This window comes from Budorcas taxicolor, chromosome 1 (genome assembly GCF_023091745.1).
Source record: "Budorcas taxicolor isolate Tak-1 chromosome 1, Takin1.1, whole genome shotgun sequence".
Taxonomy (NCBI): domain Eukaryota; kingdom Metazoa; phylum Chordata; class Mammalia; order Artiodactyla; family Bovidae; genus Budorcas; species Budorcas taxicolor.
In genome coordinates this window covers 1,442,324-1,457,983 of record NC_068910.1, presented here as the reverse complement: position 1 = coordinate 1,457,983, position 15,660 = coordinate 1,442,324, and the positions used below count along the sequence as shown (strand labels likewise).

The 15,660-nt window shown below is 55.0% G+C and overlaps 1 protein-coding gene across 1 annotated transcript; it reads left to right on the top strand.

The window, feature by feature from the left end:
• Positions 1–2,913: 2,913 nt before the first annotated feature.
• RPN1 (ribophorin I) lies at positions 2,914–14,700 on the top strand. The gene is made up of 10 exons (XM_052655923.1): positions 2,914–3,180; positions 5,850–5,914; positions 6,438–6,744; positions 8,458–8,667; positions 9,496–9,688; positions 10,051–10,150; positions 10,797–10,935; positions 11,139–11,258; positions 12,906–13,151; positions 14,148–14,700. The coding sequence occupies exons 1-10, from the start codon at positions 2,914–2,916 to the stop codon at positions 14,328–14,330; spliced, it is 1,830 nt and encodes a 609-aa protein (XP_052511883.1). The 3' UTR covers positions 14,331–14,700.
• Positions 14,701–15,660: the final 960 nt, after the last annotated feature.

Genomic DNA, 15,660 nt, shown 5'->3' with positions numbered 1-15,660 from the left:
CAATCGGCTGGGTAGGCCGCTGCACACTGGGATTCGATTTGGCCCACGGCACCATAAAGCCTAACCTACAACAAGCCCTGGTAAATCTACTTATTTACATGCCAGGTGGACAAGGTCTCTGTTTCAATGGTATGAGTATATTGCTGCCTTATTCGTACCCTCTATAGGGACAACAGATGTTATGATTGAAGTAGAGGCCTTGACTAATTTCACAAAACAGGCCCTGCTAGATAGCACAAAAGCCACCCAAGGCTTAAACGAAGAGCAAGTCCAAGTGAGAAAGGCGGTAACGCAAAAGAGAGTGGCTTTGGACATACAGCTGCTCGGAGGGACCTGTGCCATAACCGAGGTTGACTGTTGTGTGTACATTCCTGACTTGCCTGGCAGTGTATCAGCTGCTTTAGATGACATGAAAACCCAGGTTAAAGCACTGTCGAATGGAAACACTCCTTTCTGGACTTGGTTCTATCTTGGATGAAGGGCAATTGGTGGAAAACTATATTTACCGTTGTTATAGTTGCCTTGATAGTTCTGCTTTGTGGACCCTGCATTTTACAATGTATTACGAACTTTGTAACCCAAAGTTTGGTGGTGTTCTCCCAAATTGGCGGTCAGAGAGACAGGGTGTAATATATTCCTATCAGTGATGCTCATACTATGAGTTAAGAGCATCAGGAGGGGTTAATGAAGGAGGAGACAGACAGAATTGGACTCCATCTTAGGCCAGACTGTGAACATTAGGCTACACGCATGATCACCCTCCCAGTGGACTCGGAAGTTTGTGCCCGGTGTCAATAGAAATGGCATCAGTTCAGTTCAGTTCAGTCGCTCAGTCGTGTCCGATTCTTTGCGACCCCATGAATTGCAGCACGCCAGGCCTCCCTGTCCACCACCAACTACCAGAGTTCACTCAGACTCACGTCCATCGAGTCAGTGATGCCGTCCAGCCATCTCATCCTCTGTCATCCCCTTCTCCTCCTGCCCCCAACCCCTCCCAGCATCAGATATCTTTTCCAAAGAGTCAACTCTTCGCATGAGGTGGCCAAAGTACTGGAGCTTCAGCTTTAGCATCATTCCTTCCAAAGAAATCCCAGGGCTGATCTCCTTGCAGTCCAAGGCTCTCAAGAATCTTCTCCAACACCACAGTTCAAACGCATCAATTGTTCGGCGCTCAGCCTTCTTCACAGACCAACTCTCACATTCATACATGACCACAGGAAAAACCATAGCCTTGACTAGACGGACCTTTGTTGGCAAAGTAATATCTCTGCTTTTGAATATGCTATCTAGGTTGGTCATAACTTTTCTTCCAAGAAGTAAGCGTCTTTTAATTTCATGGCTGCAGTCACCATCTGCAGTGATTCTGGAGCCCAAAAAAATAAAGTCTGACACTGCTTCCATTGTTTCCCCATCTATTTCCCATGAAGTGATGGGACCAGATGCCACGATCTTCGTTTTCTGAATGTTGAGCTTTAAGCCAACTTTTTCGCTCTCCTCTTTCACTTTCGTCAAGAGGCTTTTTAGTTCCTCTTCACTTTCTGCCATAAAGGTGGTGTCATCTGCATATCTGAGGTTATTGATATTTCTCCTGCAATCTTGATTCCAGCTTGTGTTTCTTCCTGTCCGGCGTTTCTTATGATGTACTCTTGCATAGAAGTTAAATAAGCAGGGTGACAATATACAGCCTTGACGTACATACCAATGGAAAACCAGACCCCCCCCCCCCCCCCACCGCCCTGATAAAAGAGCCGCAGGACTTGGACTCTCAGTCACCTAAAAGAATATGCTAATTCTCTATGTAGCAGAACAAAGTCGGAAATTCCATTATGTTTCTTGGGCTATGACCACAGGCCTATTGATAAATGTCTACTGTGTAAGTATCTAGGCTTATGACACATGAATCATGGGTTAACTTTGATCGCATCTTTTACCTTGATCAGACTAGTTTCAGGGAATTTGGGGAGGTGGCTTTGAGCATGTACACTTAGGGCATATAAGGTTTTTCACAAAAAGTGGTCGGGGTCCTTGGCTAAGAGCGCTGCCTTGGGCCCGCCGGTGTAATAAAGCGCACTCCGCCATCTATCTGCATTGTCCTTCTGAGTGACTTTGCTTCCCGCAAGGCTTGGCTACAGCCGGATGAGCTCCTGCTTCCTCCGTTTTTGAGAAGCGCTTGTGCGCCCGGGGCCAGGGGGGCACTGAAGAAGCGCCCACCCAGAAGCTGGGACCCGAGGCGGCTCGAGGCCCCCCAGGGCCGGCGTCAGTGCCGCAGGGCTCGGGGCTGACGGCCGCCCTCAGGTTCCCGCTGCCGGGAGAGCGAGTCTGGCCTAGACTGCGGTCTGGCTGCCTTCGAGCAGCGGTGATGTTTGGCGCGCTCTGCCTCACACCGGAAGCAATCCAAGTCCCTGGGACTGCGGAGCTCTAAGGCCCAGGTTGCCCAGCATCTTCCAGACCTCCTCCCTCTCGTTCTTGCCCGCCAAAACCGGGCCCTCCGCCAACAGCACGTCTTCGCGTCCTTCCTTCACGTGGGCACGCAGCTCAGCGCTCCGGCAAGCCGCCTCTTGAGGCAGTCAGTCGGGGAGCGCAAGTGTCTTCAGGTTTGCAGTTCGGGGGCAGTGTTTCGTAAGCTAAGAAGTAACCCGCCGCCCGCTCGGCGGCAGCACTTCCCGGGGACGGCCGCGGCGGGCGCCCCGCCTTCCGGCGGCGGGGACTGCAGGCGCCGCCCTCCGGGACCGCGGCCGCCGCGCGCGCAGGCAGGCGCTCGGCGGGCCGCCCGTTGCCGTGGAGACCGGGTCCTCGGGCGGGCGCCGCCATCTTGGGCGCCGGCCGGCCAATGGGCGGCTGCGCCGTGGCGGCCGCGGGGCGCGCGCGGGCGCGCGGGGGGCGGGCGCGCTGCGGCTCAGCTCGGTCCCGGCCATGGAGGCGCCCGCCGCCCGCCTGCTGCCGCCGCTGCTGCTGCTGCTCGCGGCCTGCGCCCCGGCGCCGGGCCGCGCCTCCTCGGACGCGCCGCCGCTGGTCAACGAGGACGTGAAGCGCACGGTGGACCTGAGCAGCCACCTGGCCAGGGTGACGGCCGAGGTGGTCCTGGCGCACGCGGGCAGCGGCTCCTCGGCCCGCGCCGCCTCCTTCCTGCTGGCGCTGGAGCCCGAGCTGGAGGCCCGGCTCGCGCACCTCGGCGTGCAGGTGAGCGGCGCGGCGGCGCGGCGTCCGCCCCGGACACGTCAGCACCGGCCTGCGGCGCGGGCGGCCGGGCCCCGGGCCTGCGGGGGCGCGCGGCCGGAGCGCGGGGACGCGGGGAGCCGGCCCTGGCCACAGCGGTCGGAACCTCCGGTCTCCTGCTTCCAGGGTTGTGCCTCTTTGAGACCGTTGCACCCATTTCTTACGGCTGCGAGGAACTCTTTAAAAAAACAGTTCTCTCTTCCTTTAGTTTAAAAACTCGTGCGAGTAATAGGGTACAGAAAAGGAAAGTCCAGTTCTCTGCCTCCCCCGACCTGTTCTCATTCTGACAGTACAGCAATAAATGGATCCCCAGTCGGCTTCTTTTCTTCCAGGCTTTTCGGTCGTCAGTTTGACGTCCCCCGAGGAGGCAGTGTTGGCTTTGGGCGTAGGGAACATACGTATACAGAGGTTTGCCTCTTATTGCTGTTCCCATCAGACAACATGCGTTAAGTGACTACCCGATTATTAGTCGGGAAAATAGTCATTGCGGTGTCGTACTTCTGAACTTGGAGCTGTAGAGTTGCTTTTATAGAGATCATGCTTCCGAAATGACTCCTGTTCCCTTTCAGGCCTCCTCCATGATGTAGGACGCAGGTTTGCTTCAAGCTTTGTGGAAGGACGGATTAAAACTTCACTTTTATGTGCTGAACTGTTAAGTCCTATTCTTTTATAAAAGCTCTTCCTACCTAGCGAGGTTGTCAGAGTGTGAGAAGACTACAGCAGAAGCTATCTGGCCATCATGCCTGGAGAGCGTGCTTCCAACCTGGGTTACTGTACTGGTGTCTTACTGAGAATTTACCTGGTGTTGGGTGTTGTGGTCGGTATTTTAAGGACATTCTCATTTAACTCTCACAACAGCCCTTTGATGTGTCCTCTAACTGCAGGTGAGAGCTGGAGTCTGGGAGCTGAGTTGTTTAAACCCCTGCCTGTAGTCTTAGGGTAGAGTCAGGCCTTAGGCTAGTTTGTTTCAGACTTCATTTGTGTTGTTCAGCACACCACACTGCCTCTTCTGGCCTAGGTGAGAAGAGGCGGGGTTCTGCAGGAGTATAAAACCTGCGGTCCTTCACCAGCTTTATCCAGTCAATTTTTTTTTTTTTTTTGGAGTCCGAAAGAGAGGCTCTTTTGTACCTCTGTCTCAGTGGGCGACATAACCGGATGATAAACTTAACCAAGACGATGCGTATTTTCCAACAACTGACTGGGAGTCTTGGTGCGGTTGCTTGAAGTTTTTTCAGGAAATTATCTTCACCCTTACATGTAGAATTTCAGAAGCTGGTGGAAGGGACTGTGGGGATCAGTGGCTAGGAGCCAGTGGTTCCTTGTCTCCTTGGCCACCAAAAAGATTTTTCCTTTTATTTGCATCCTATATCTGAAATCTTTTGTCTCTCTTATCTTTTGCTAGTTCAGGCAGTGAATCTGATAAATACTAAAAATGAAGAGGAATAGTTCTTAGGACAAAATCTCCATATAACTGAACAGTGAGAGTTCCTGATAAATAGGAGTATACTAGAATGTTCCCACTGTGATAAGAGTCCAGCCAGAGAAGTGAAATTGGTTGTTTCTTAGGCTTTTGACTCCATTGAGGATGGTCGCATGATACCTTTTAGGCTGTTTGAAATACTGCTAATAGCTTTCTCATTATAGCTTTGTATGTATACTCTATTGGGGATCACTGCTGCTGCTGCTGCTGAGTCGCTTCAGTCGTGTCCGACTCTGTGCGACGCCAGCTGGTGCAGCCCACCAGGCTTTCCCGCCCCTGGGATTCTCCAGGCAAGAACACTGGAGTGGGTTGCCATTTCCTTCTCCAGTGCACAAAAGTGAAAAGTGAAAGTGAAGTCGCTAAGTCATCTCTGACTCTTCGCGACCCCATGGAGTGCAGCTTACCAGGCTCCTCCGTCCATGGGATTTTCCAGGCCAGAGTACTGGAGTGGGGTGGATCACTGCTTCAGTCCTAAAAGGTGGTCTTAAATTTTTTTCTTTTGGCGGAGTTTGGGTTGGCAAAGAGTGGTGGGTGTATAAGTTTTTTCCTTATCACCTGCTCCACAGTCTCATTCGAGATGCCTGCTCTTCCTCAGAAGGACCCTGCAGCCTGCTGGAGCTGGCATGCTCTTTGTGGTTGTGCATTGGGTTGCGGGGAAGGATCAGGGTGAAGGAGTGTGTCGTGCCGTTTCTTGTGCCACTGTTCATTTCTTTCGTGCAAGTAAAGTCAGTTTTCATTACGCATGAGACTTTTCTACTGTAACAATAAATAATGGTGGGTTTTTTTCTCATGCATATGTGAGTGTAAATGAAGAAAAAAATCTCCAGAAAGAAACCTTTCCAGCCTTTATATTTGGGAGTATGAAGTGTATTTAGAAGTGTAATTTTAATTTGAACGCATGTATTTTATCATTCAGGAAAATTTTATGATCTTACGGAGCATATTATACAGCTTACTCAGTGCCAAAGTCAGTCTTTTGAAGTGTTCCTGTATTTTGGTTAAAAAATTGTTACTGAAACCAGAATTCGATTTTCACAAAGTTCTGGCAGCTGGAATTCTTTAATGTGGACATTATGAGGCAGTTAGTTAATTGCTGACTCAAAATTTAGAGGCCAAAAGACAAAAAAGAATAACTTCGTTTGTCCTGTTGCAGGTGAAGGGAGAGGATGAGGAAGAGAACAATCTGGAAGTAAGAGAAACCAACATCAAGGGTAAAAGGTAAGGTGACCGTCGGCATGCGTCTGCCGTGCCGCCTCTGGCTGCACGTTGTCTGCAGGCGGCAGCCTTAACAGCGGATGGCCTGGTGCGCGCCCGGCGTGTCGGCTGCCTCAGTCAGTGCACCTGGCCGCGTCTTCCTGTCGGCCGGCATGCCGTTGTGTGGCTCTACGGTGATGCTTTCTGCACTTACCCTGTTGTTGGACATTTGGGTTGTTTGACACTCTCATAAACAACCTTGAGATGAACCTGTAGACATTTGTTGTTTTTATTTTGTTTGGGGCTTTTTTGGCCATACTGCATGGCTTGCGGGATCTTCCGTGAGCCGCTGCAGTGGAAGCCCAGAACCTAACCCCTTGGCCATCAGGGAGCTCCCTGGACGTTTGTCTTAAAAGGCTTAAATTAATAGGTTGAAGGTAGTCTCTCAGAGGCAAGTGGTGTTACCCTGGCACAAGATATCACTGAGACTGTGAGCCGTTCTTTTTTCAGTGTCTTGGTCTCTTGTTTCTCCTCGTTCTTCCTGCAGCGGGAGATTCTTCACAGTCAAGCTCCCAGTGGCTCTTGATCCTGGGGCCAAGATCTCGGTCATCGTGGAAGCCGTTTATACCCACGTGCTTCAGCCGTACCCAACCCAGATCACCCAGTCAGAGAAGCAGTTCGTGGTGTTTGAGGGGAACCATTACTTCTACTCTCCCTACCCAACCAAGACGCAGACCATGCGTGTGAAGCTCGCCTCCCGGAACGTAGAGAGCTACACCAAGCTGGGGAATCCCACGCGCTCCGAGGACCTCCTGGATTATGGCCCCTTCCGCGACGTCCCTGCCTACAGTCAGGTGGGCCCTTGCAGCACTCGTCTGCTCTGGAGCCCTAGAGGGACCTCGTTGAGAGGCTTGGGTGGGAATCCAGGGCCCTTTGTGAAAGCAACCGCAGGATTTTAACCTGCTGGGAAGTGACTCCGTGGGGCTCACCGTCCTCCTCCTGGGAGTTCAGGTAGAGGCTGCGGCTTGAGGAAGGCTTTTTAGAGGAGGTGGGACTTGGGGCAGAAGCAGACAAAGCGTCATGGGCAGAGGTGTCGGTGGCTTTCGAGCTCTACCTTAAGGCTTCAGCCAGCCTTTCCCCTTTTTCGCTCTATACTCTCGGTAGATTTTTTAAAAAATTCTCAAAGCAAAGCATATGGACATTTAAAAATTTCTTGTGGTGTACTTTCAAATGGTTTTTCAAAAAATTTAGCCCATTTGTTATGGCACCAGCAGTATGTGACTGCCAGATTCCCCACACCCTCGTCAGTACTGGCATTAAATGCAATCACATATGATTAATAATTCAGTTGGATTTTTGAAAATCTAGTCATATAATGAATGAAGTGGCCAGAGCTGTAAGAATTGAAATACACCTTATCTTGTCCATTTCTTCGACTTTTGGGAAAGAAAGGTATTTGGTTTTTTTTTCTTCCAGTTTTATCAAGATATAATTGACACACAGCCCTGAGTAAGTTAAAGGCTTACGGTGCAATGTTTTTGCTTCCTCGTGAAACAGTCATCATAAGGAGCATAGCACACACATTCATCAGCTCATGCAAAGTTAAAGAAACAGGCACCTGTTCAGACTTTGGCTCCAATTGCGGTTCTTTGTTTATAAAGTTGATGGGCGAAGGGCTGTGAAATTAAAAAAAAAATTAAGCGGAAAAAACTCTTTTCTTGTGATGAGAACTCTTCAGATTTACTCTCAACCTTCATATGTAACGTACAGCAATGGTACTTACATTTTTCATGCTGTACATTACATCCCTAGGACTTACTTGTGTCGTAACTGGAAGTTTGTACCTTCTGACTGCCTTCATCCAATTCCCCTTCCCTCTGCCCCTCCCCACGCCCCGCCGCTGGGGGCCACAGATCTGGTCTCTTTTTTTTTTGTGAATTTGTCTTTTGCTTTTTGAAGTTTAATTGACCTACAACACTTCATTAGTTCCTGTTACACAACATGGTGATTGAATATTTCCGTGCATTTCTAAATGACCACCACGGAAAGCCCGGCTAGGATATGGTACCATGCAGAGACACTGAAGCTGCTGATTCTGCGTCTGGAGTGCTGCCCCCTCAGTGCCCCTCCTGTCCCCCCTCCCCCAGCCCTCCCTCAGCCCCCTCTCCTCCCCCGGCTCCCCCTCCTCCCTCAGCACCCCCTTCCCCGGCATAACTGTATAACTGTTATGTACACGCATGTTAGCTGTGTATCAGCGCATTGTCTTGAAAGCCTCCTCTGTGAGTGTCTCCAGGAGAGAAAATCAGTAATGCCGTGTGTCTTGCTCAGCTTTAAGCTACTTGTTAGCTCACTGGTGACAGATTGTGTCTTCACTAGCTCTTATATATATTGCTCTTTCCTCATTACTGTTTTTGTTTATTTACAGCTTAAGATTTTTAAAGGAGTGTGGAGTTCTGTTTTTAACCATCCTGGGGCTGAGGTGTAGGTTGCCTCCAGTCGGTTTGCCGTGAGCTAGTGTCGATTCCTGTTCCCTCAGATCCTCGAGCTCCTTGTTCCTTCCTCTGCAGGACACGTTCAGAGTGCATTCTGAGAACAACAGCCCTTTCCTCACCATCACCAGCATGACCCGCGTCATCGAGGTCTCCCACTGGGGCAACATTGCCGTGGAGGAGAACGTGGACCTGAAGCACACGGGGGCCGTGCTCAAGGGGCCTTTCTCGCGCTATGATTACCAGAGGCAGCCGGACAGTGGGGTCTCCTCCGTCCGCTCATTTAAGGTGTGGGCTGGTGGGCCTGGACCCTGGCGGACACTGTGACTGTCTAGTCAGGGAGACAGCTGTGGCCCAGCTTCAGGCCCTGGTGGGGAACTAGCAGCTCAGCCCCCCCAAAAGCCCCATTCATGTAAGTAGGCCATTGTCTGCTACAGAAAACGGGAGTAACGGAAAAAGAGAGAAAGCCAGAACCTAGTACTGCGGACACTTAGATGTATTTCTTTTTCCTTATAATACCGTTTTTAAAAAACATTTGATCGTATCGCGTATGCAAGTTTATATTTTCTTTTGTCTTATAAATGAAATCGTAGAAGCATGTTCATGTACCTGCATAATACAGAAGGGCTCAGTGAGCAGACAAAGGCATTATATTTCCCCTCGATTATCAAAAGATGCTTACGGATTTGGAAGTAAGCAATTTAAAAGTAAGAAAAAATTTTTAAAAGTTGTAAAAAATACTAGGTGGAGAAACCCCTTTTGTAAAAATATACCGTAAACCGTCTAGTGATTTGATGTGATTTCTTCCATCTTTAGTTTCCCTTCCTGAAAAACAACTTACAGGTTATTTTTAGCTTTGTACTAAGTCTTCAGCATCTGCAAAGGTATTCATGAGAATCTGGCTGTTTGCCAACCTTGACTGAGAGGCAGATGAGGTGTCTAGAGCTGTGAAGCCTGTTGGGGGAGTTAGGCTTTCCTGAGGTGGCTCACACGGAGGTGGTCTCATTACGCCGTGCTGTGGTGAGGGGCTTGGGGCGGGACACCTGTCCTGGGCTCGGTGGTCCTTCTCCGGGTCCCTTTCTGGGGTCTCCAAAAAAGTGTGCTTGCTCTCTGCAGACCATCCTCCCCGCTGCGGCCCAGGACGTGTACTACCGCGACGAGATCGGCAACGTGTCCACCAGCCACCTGCTCGTCCTGGATGACTCCGTAGAGATGGAGATCCGGCCTCGCTTCCCGCTCTTCGGCGGCTGGAAGACGCATTACATCGTTGGCTACAACCTCCCAAGCTACGAGTACCTCTACAACCTGGGTCAGTCCTCAGTGACTAGAGGCTGGAGAAGGCACAGGCTGCCTTTCTCTTTCCTGCGGGGGTTTCTCGTCATCATGTGTGATGATCTGATGGGGGAGCGTGCTCTCATTCTCGGGAAGGCTGGCAGCGGGAACCCCTTTTCATGGGTGGCTTCCGTCTCTCCAGCACACTGACAGGTGTCTCTGGAGCCCAGTCTGACACAGGGCGCCCCTTCAGCGAGAGTTGGGTGACGTGTTCTTTCATTAGTGGCGGGCACTCGGTGGTGGCCGTTGTCTCCTCTTGCGGTGCTCAGGGCCTGGGTTCTAGAACTTGCTGGAAAGGTGCACACGAGCCGCTCACTGCTGTGTCTGCTCGACCCTTAGGAGACCAGTACGCGCTGAAGATGAGGCTGGTGGATCACGTGTTTGATGAGCAGGTCATAGACTCTCTGACCGTGAAGATCATCCTGCCGGAAGGGGCCAAGTGAGCGTGCCCTCCCTTCCCGCCCCTCCTGGTCCCGCCCTCTTGGTGCCTTGGGGACGCTGGGTTCCAGGGCGCAGAGGAGGGGCTCTTGGGGGTTTAACCTGGGACATCCACAGCAGGCCTGGGTGATGGCCTGAGGCCGACGGGTGCCTACCAGCAGGAAAGAATGCAGAGTCGAGGCAGGCGGGGGGCCTGTGCTGCCCTCCTCGCAGAGGAAAGGACAGTGGAGACAGTCTGTCCTGTCTGGGCTGGGCACACCAGGTTCAGAAGGGCGAGGTCTCATATGGTATATCAGGTTCCATGGTTATGGACAGAGGAGCTGTCTGTGGCCGATTTAAGCAGAAAGCAAGGCATCTGGAAGGGAGAGGGATCTCATCAGAAGATGGCCTCTGCTGAACCAGGATGGGGCGGACAGAGCCCAGCCTCTCCATGAGTCCAGCCGGTGGTAACCAGTGGGCCACCTGCCCTTGGCACGGGGGGGCGAAACGTGCCCAGGCAGGCTTTTCTGGCAGTGAGCCCACGGTCTGGGGGCCAGGTGGGACCTTAGGAGTAGGACTGGGGCCCTGGGCCTGGGGATCCTTGCTGTGGGGCCAGCTGCAGGTGGGGAGTGCGGTTTGTCAGGCTGTCCCCCCCCGGTCCCCTCCAGGAACATCCAGGTGGACAGTCCCTACGAGATCAGCCGCGGCCCTGACGAGCTGCACTACACCTATCTGGACACGTTCGGCCGGCCGGTCATCGTGGCCCACAAGGGGAACCTGGTGGAGCAGCACATCCAGGACATCGTGGTAGGCGCGCGCGCCGGGCCCCGAGAGCGGGCGGGGGTGGGCGCGCCGGGCCCTGAGCGCGGCTGCGGGCACGCGCGCACGCCAGGGGGGCCCCGCCTCCACCCCGAGAGCGGCCGCGGGCGGGGCGCGCTCGGCCTGGGGAGGCCCCTGCCCCCGGGCTCTGCGTCGCGGCGGGCGCGTGCCAGCAGTGTCCCCCTCCCCAGGTGCACTACACCTTCAACAAGGTGCTCATGCTGCAGGAGCCGCTGCTGGTGGTGGCCACTTTCTACATCCTCTTCTTCACCGTCATCGTCTACGTCAGGCTAGACTTCTCCATAACGAAGGTACCCGGCCGCCTGCGTGGCGCGCTTGCCCTGCGTCCATCTGGACGACACGCTGTCGCCTGGGCCCCCGCCCCGCCTGTGGCCCCGGCCATCCTTAACCTTGGAGGCCCTCCTCCCGTTGCTGGCGTCACGGGCTCGTGATGCTGCGGGGGCAGGGTGCCGCCCGGCGGCGAATGCCGTGGAGTGGGCGGTGGGCAGAGCGCCTCGAGCGAGGCGCCCCACCGGGCAGGAGGTGGGGGGCGACTGGCCGGAGGGAGCGGCGTGCAGACAGCAAGGCCGTGGTTTTGAACAAGGACCTTGGTCCCCCAGGCTGCCCGGGGTGGGGGTGCACCCGGCAGCAGCCAGTTAGCCCCGTATCGGGGGAGGGCTGAGTCCAGGTTTTATGATGACATATGCTCATTTTTTAAGGTATAAAAATGCGTATTCTTTCATTTAAAAAATGCTGAGTTTTAAAATAATTCTACATGTGGACATTTTGTAGGAACAGTAAAAATAAGTTGTATGCCCCCATCACCCAGATGGAGCAGTTAACACCTGGTCCCCATCTGTCTGTAATTTTCTCCCTGGACCATCTGAGGGGGAGCCACCACCCTTCCGTGCGTGCTCAGGTGTGTGTGCAGCCTGCAGGCGCCACCTTGAGTGGCTGGAGCACACGGATTGACCTTGGGAGCATGGTGTCCCGTGATGACGACCAGTGTGAGCCCTGCACAGACTGCCCCGTGGGCGGCTTCTAGAGCGCGTGGTTTCCACGCTTGAGGCTCTGTTAGGCCCCTTTAATCTGAAACATCTGTAATTAGGTTTCTTGCGATTCTCCCTGAGAATCCCTATCATATGTTTCTGGTGAGAGTGTGATAAACTGGTGCCATGTCTGTGGTGCGTGATGTCAGCAGCCACCTGGTGTCAGCTGGTCCAGGGTTGGTGGTGGTGATTTCTTGGATGACTTGGTGCCTGTCTGGTTTCTTCACCAAAAAGCTACTGGTCTTCTCTTTGCAATTAATACAGTGTTCGAGGCTATGTAAATACTGCATACGTACACCCGTGAGTTAACAGTATTCATTATTGGTTCTTGTCTGAGTCTGTTACCAGTTGGGGGGGCCTTTCCCCTTAGCAGTCGGCTGTTCGCTGTGAGGAAAAGCTTCCTGCGTGGCTGGCTGTTTGGATTCAGTGGCCTGTTGGATCACTGTCCACTGCTCTGTGCAGTAGGCCCGTGCTGAGAGGTTCTGGGGAGTGTGCAGGGCCAGGTCTAAAGGGCTGTGGAGGCCACGGAGCTCTGGCTTTGTCCTTAGGCCCTGGAAACACGCGGAGGTGCTGAGCGGGAGGGAGACGCAGTAAAGGTCCCCGGAGTCCCCGGCCAAGCCGGGCTCTCCCCTCCCTCAGCACCTCCCGGCCCTTGCGGGGCCCCCTGGCGGTAGCGCCCCTTTCACCCCATCCGTCTCTCCTGCCGGACCTGGATGTGACTGTCTGCCTCATCTCCCGGCCCCGTGCTGCCCACCGCTGAGCCGGCCAGCGCCTGTGTTGGCGAGTGTGCGCCTCTGGCTTCCCGAGAAGATGCTTTTCTGGCTTCACAGCTGGGGCGGGTGCTCCTCGGGAGGTGACGGTCAGACCGGGTCAGGCCCAGGTGTCGTCACTCATGGTGTGTCTCCCCAGGACCCAGCTGCGGAAGCCAGGATGAAGGTGGCTTGCATCACAGAGCAGGTCTTGACCCTGGTCAACAAGAGGCTAGGTCTCTACCGTCACTTTGACGAGACGGTCAACAGGTACAAACAGTCCCGAGACGTGTCCACTCTCAACAGTGGCAGGAAGAGCCTGGAGACGGAGCACAAGGCCTTGACGAGCGAGGTGGCACTGCTGCAGTCCAGGCTGAAGGCCGAGGGCTCTGACCTGTGCGACAAGGTGAGTGCCCGCCGCCACCGCGCACCCGGCTCAATGCCGCCTCGGTCCACGTGGCCAACGGCGTGGGACACCCCGGGTCGCCGCTGGCTTGGGGGGCGAGCACTCCCACCGAGTTCCCATGCTTCACGTGCCCCCCGGGGCTGTGAGATCTGGGGTCTCGGGGCCTGCACAGCACTGTCCATGTGGCCGCTGTGGAGCGCTGCCCCTCCAGCTGCTTGGGCTGTGCGGAGGAGCACAGACTTTGAATGATGGCTTGGAATCCAGGCTCTGATTCATCCTTTGTGAGCCTGGCAAGTTACCTAACTTGGGTGCCTCAGTTTCCGCATCTCTACATTGGGGGTTGGGGGGAGCTGTTGGGTCCTGGCTGAGCTCGCAGCTGTCGTGGCTGAGCCTGTGAGCGTGTGTGACATGTGGGAAGCCCGGGGGTAAGGCCGAGAGCCCCCGACCACTGCCCCCTCCTGTCAGCCTGAGCTGGTCTCGTCAGCGCCCCTGCCCTTTCTGACCCACTCGGGCGCGTCCTCACGTGGGTACTGCCTGTTGGCCTCCCACGGGCGGGGTGCCTGTCTGTCCCGTCTGCTGCTGTCCAGAGCGTAGACTCGTGCCCGGCCCCATGGCTCATAGACACTCGCTAAGTGTCGAGCGAATGTGGCTGTGAAGGCCTCAGCTTGACCCCCCGTCAGTGGCGACGCACTTGTCCTGCCCTGCTGTTGGTGCTTTGCCTGACGGTCCCTGGCCCAGTCTGGCAGCGGGAGGGGAGAACAGATGTTCCTCGAGTGCCTGCGTGTGCCAGCGCCGTGTGGGGGGCTCACGTGTTGTCACTCTTGATGCTCACACTCCACGGCTGGGGCCAGGGGTGGTGAAAGGCCTGGCTCCCCAGGGCCAGAGGCTGAAGGGACAGGGCTCGTGGGGGTGAAGCTGGCCTCTCCCCACAGTGTCCTTGCCTTGGGAGGTGGTGCAGGGACACTCTCGACCCTGCCCTGTTCTTGCCTCGTTCAGGTGAGTGAAATGCAGAGACTGGACGCGCAGGTCAAGGAGCTGGTCCTGAAGGCGGCGGTGGAGGCCGAGCGGCTGGTGGCCGGCAAGCTCAAGAAAGACACGTACATCGAGAACGAGAAACTCATCTCGGGAAAGCGGCAGGAGTTGGTCAGCAAGATCGACCACATCCTGGACGCCCTGTAGCCCTGCAGAGGGCAGGCTTGGGCGCGAACGGCAAGGCCAACACAGACCGGCTTCTGGATTTTGTAAAATGCTTTCAAGAAAGACAGAAGTCAGGCCCTGCCTCAGGCAACGCAAAAAGCTTCGTTTTTGTCCCTAAAGTATCCCTTTAAAACAACAGCAAAACTTAAATGTCATGAAAAACAAAGTATCTTTGTGTTTTGAACAAAGAAGTTTTTGAGTTTTGTTTATTCTGAATCCTAGGATATTTTTGGCACCTGTAAGCCCTTGTTTTATAGCCTTCTAATTCCTGATGTGTGGGTATTTTACAAGCGTGTGTGTTTTTTAAAGTGTGTGTGACCTAGTGACAATAAAGTTGGGACTGTGAACTTGGGTTTTGTTGCGCCAAAAAGCTCTCGTAACTTACATATTAACCTTGGGGATAGTACTTCATCAGGTGCTTTTTATCCACTAAACAGTGGATTTGCAAAAAAAAAAAGACGGATTTGCTCCTGGGAGCAAGTTTGTGTGGCCAGTATAGGTTACATTTTACATCTGGGAACCCTGATGCCACAAAGGTAAGGTGAGGCCCCGAGCCATGTGGAGGGGTGTGGAGCACCCGGGGCACGAGTTCTTCCCGGCACTAGGGCGACAGCAGTGACGTGACGGCCAGACTCAGTCACAAACTGGCAGGCCCTGAGGGTACACCCGGGAGAGCCCGGGCGCGACGGCCGTGCCAAGGCCCGGGGCCTGCAGGCTGCGGGCTTCACCCCAAGGTCAGGCGAAGGGCAAGCGGAGAGGGAGACACGCTCAGCTTGGACGCCAGCTGAGCGCCCGCTGCCTCCCAGGCACGAGACGCGGGCCCGGCCTCCGCGGGGGCCCCTCGCCCGCCCAGTGGGGTCCTGCCCCTCCTCCCGGGCGTCTTCCGCGAGCCCTTCTCCCGCACCGTCCGCCGGGAGCGGCGCAACGGAGCCGGCCGCCGCCGAGCGGGCTGCAGCGACCCCGGCCCGCCTCGGACGGAGGGTCCCCCCGGCCGGCCGTGGGCGGCTTCGCCTCCCGCCTCCCGCCCGCTGAGTTCAGGTCAATCCCTCGCTGCGGAGCAGGAAGAGGAAGAGCCGCGGGGCCGAGGCCGAGGGCTCGTGCCGGAGGGCGCCCTCTGCCGGGCCGGCGGGCCGCGCCAGGCCGCCGAGTGCGCAGGCGCAGAGGGCCCGCCGGGGAGCGCGGCCCGCGGAGCCGCGCGTGCGCAAGGCCGCACCCGGCCTGGAGGCGAGGGCGCCACCTAGGGGCGCGCGCCGGGAGCGGCCGCCCGGCCTGGACCAGAGGTGCGCCGGAGCGGCGGGCGGCCGGGCTCGTC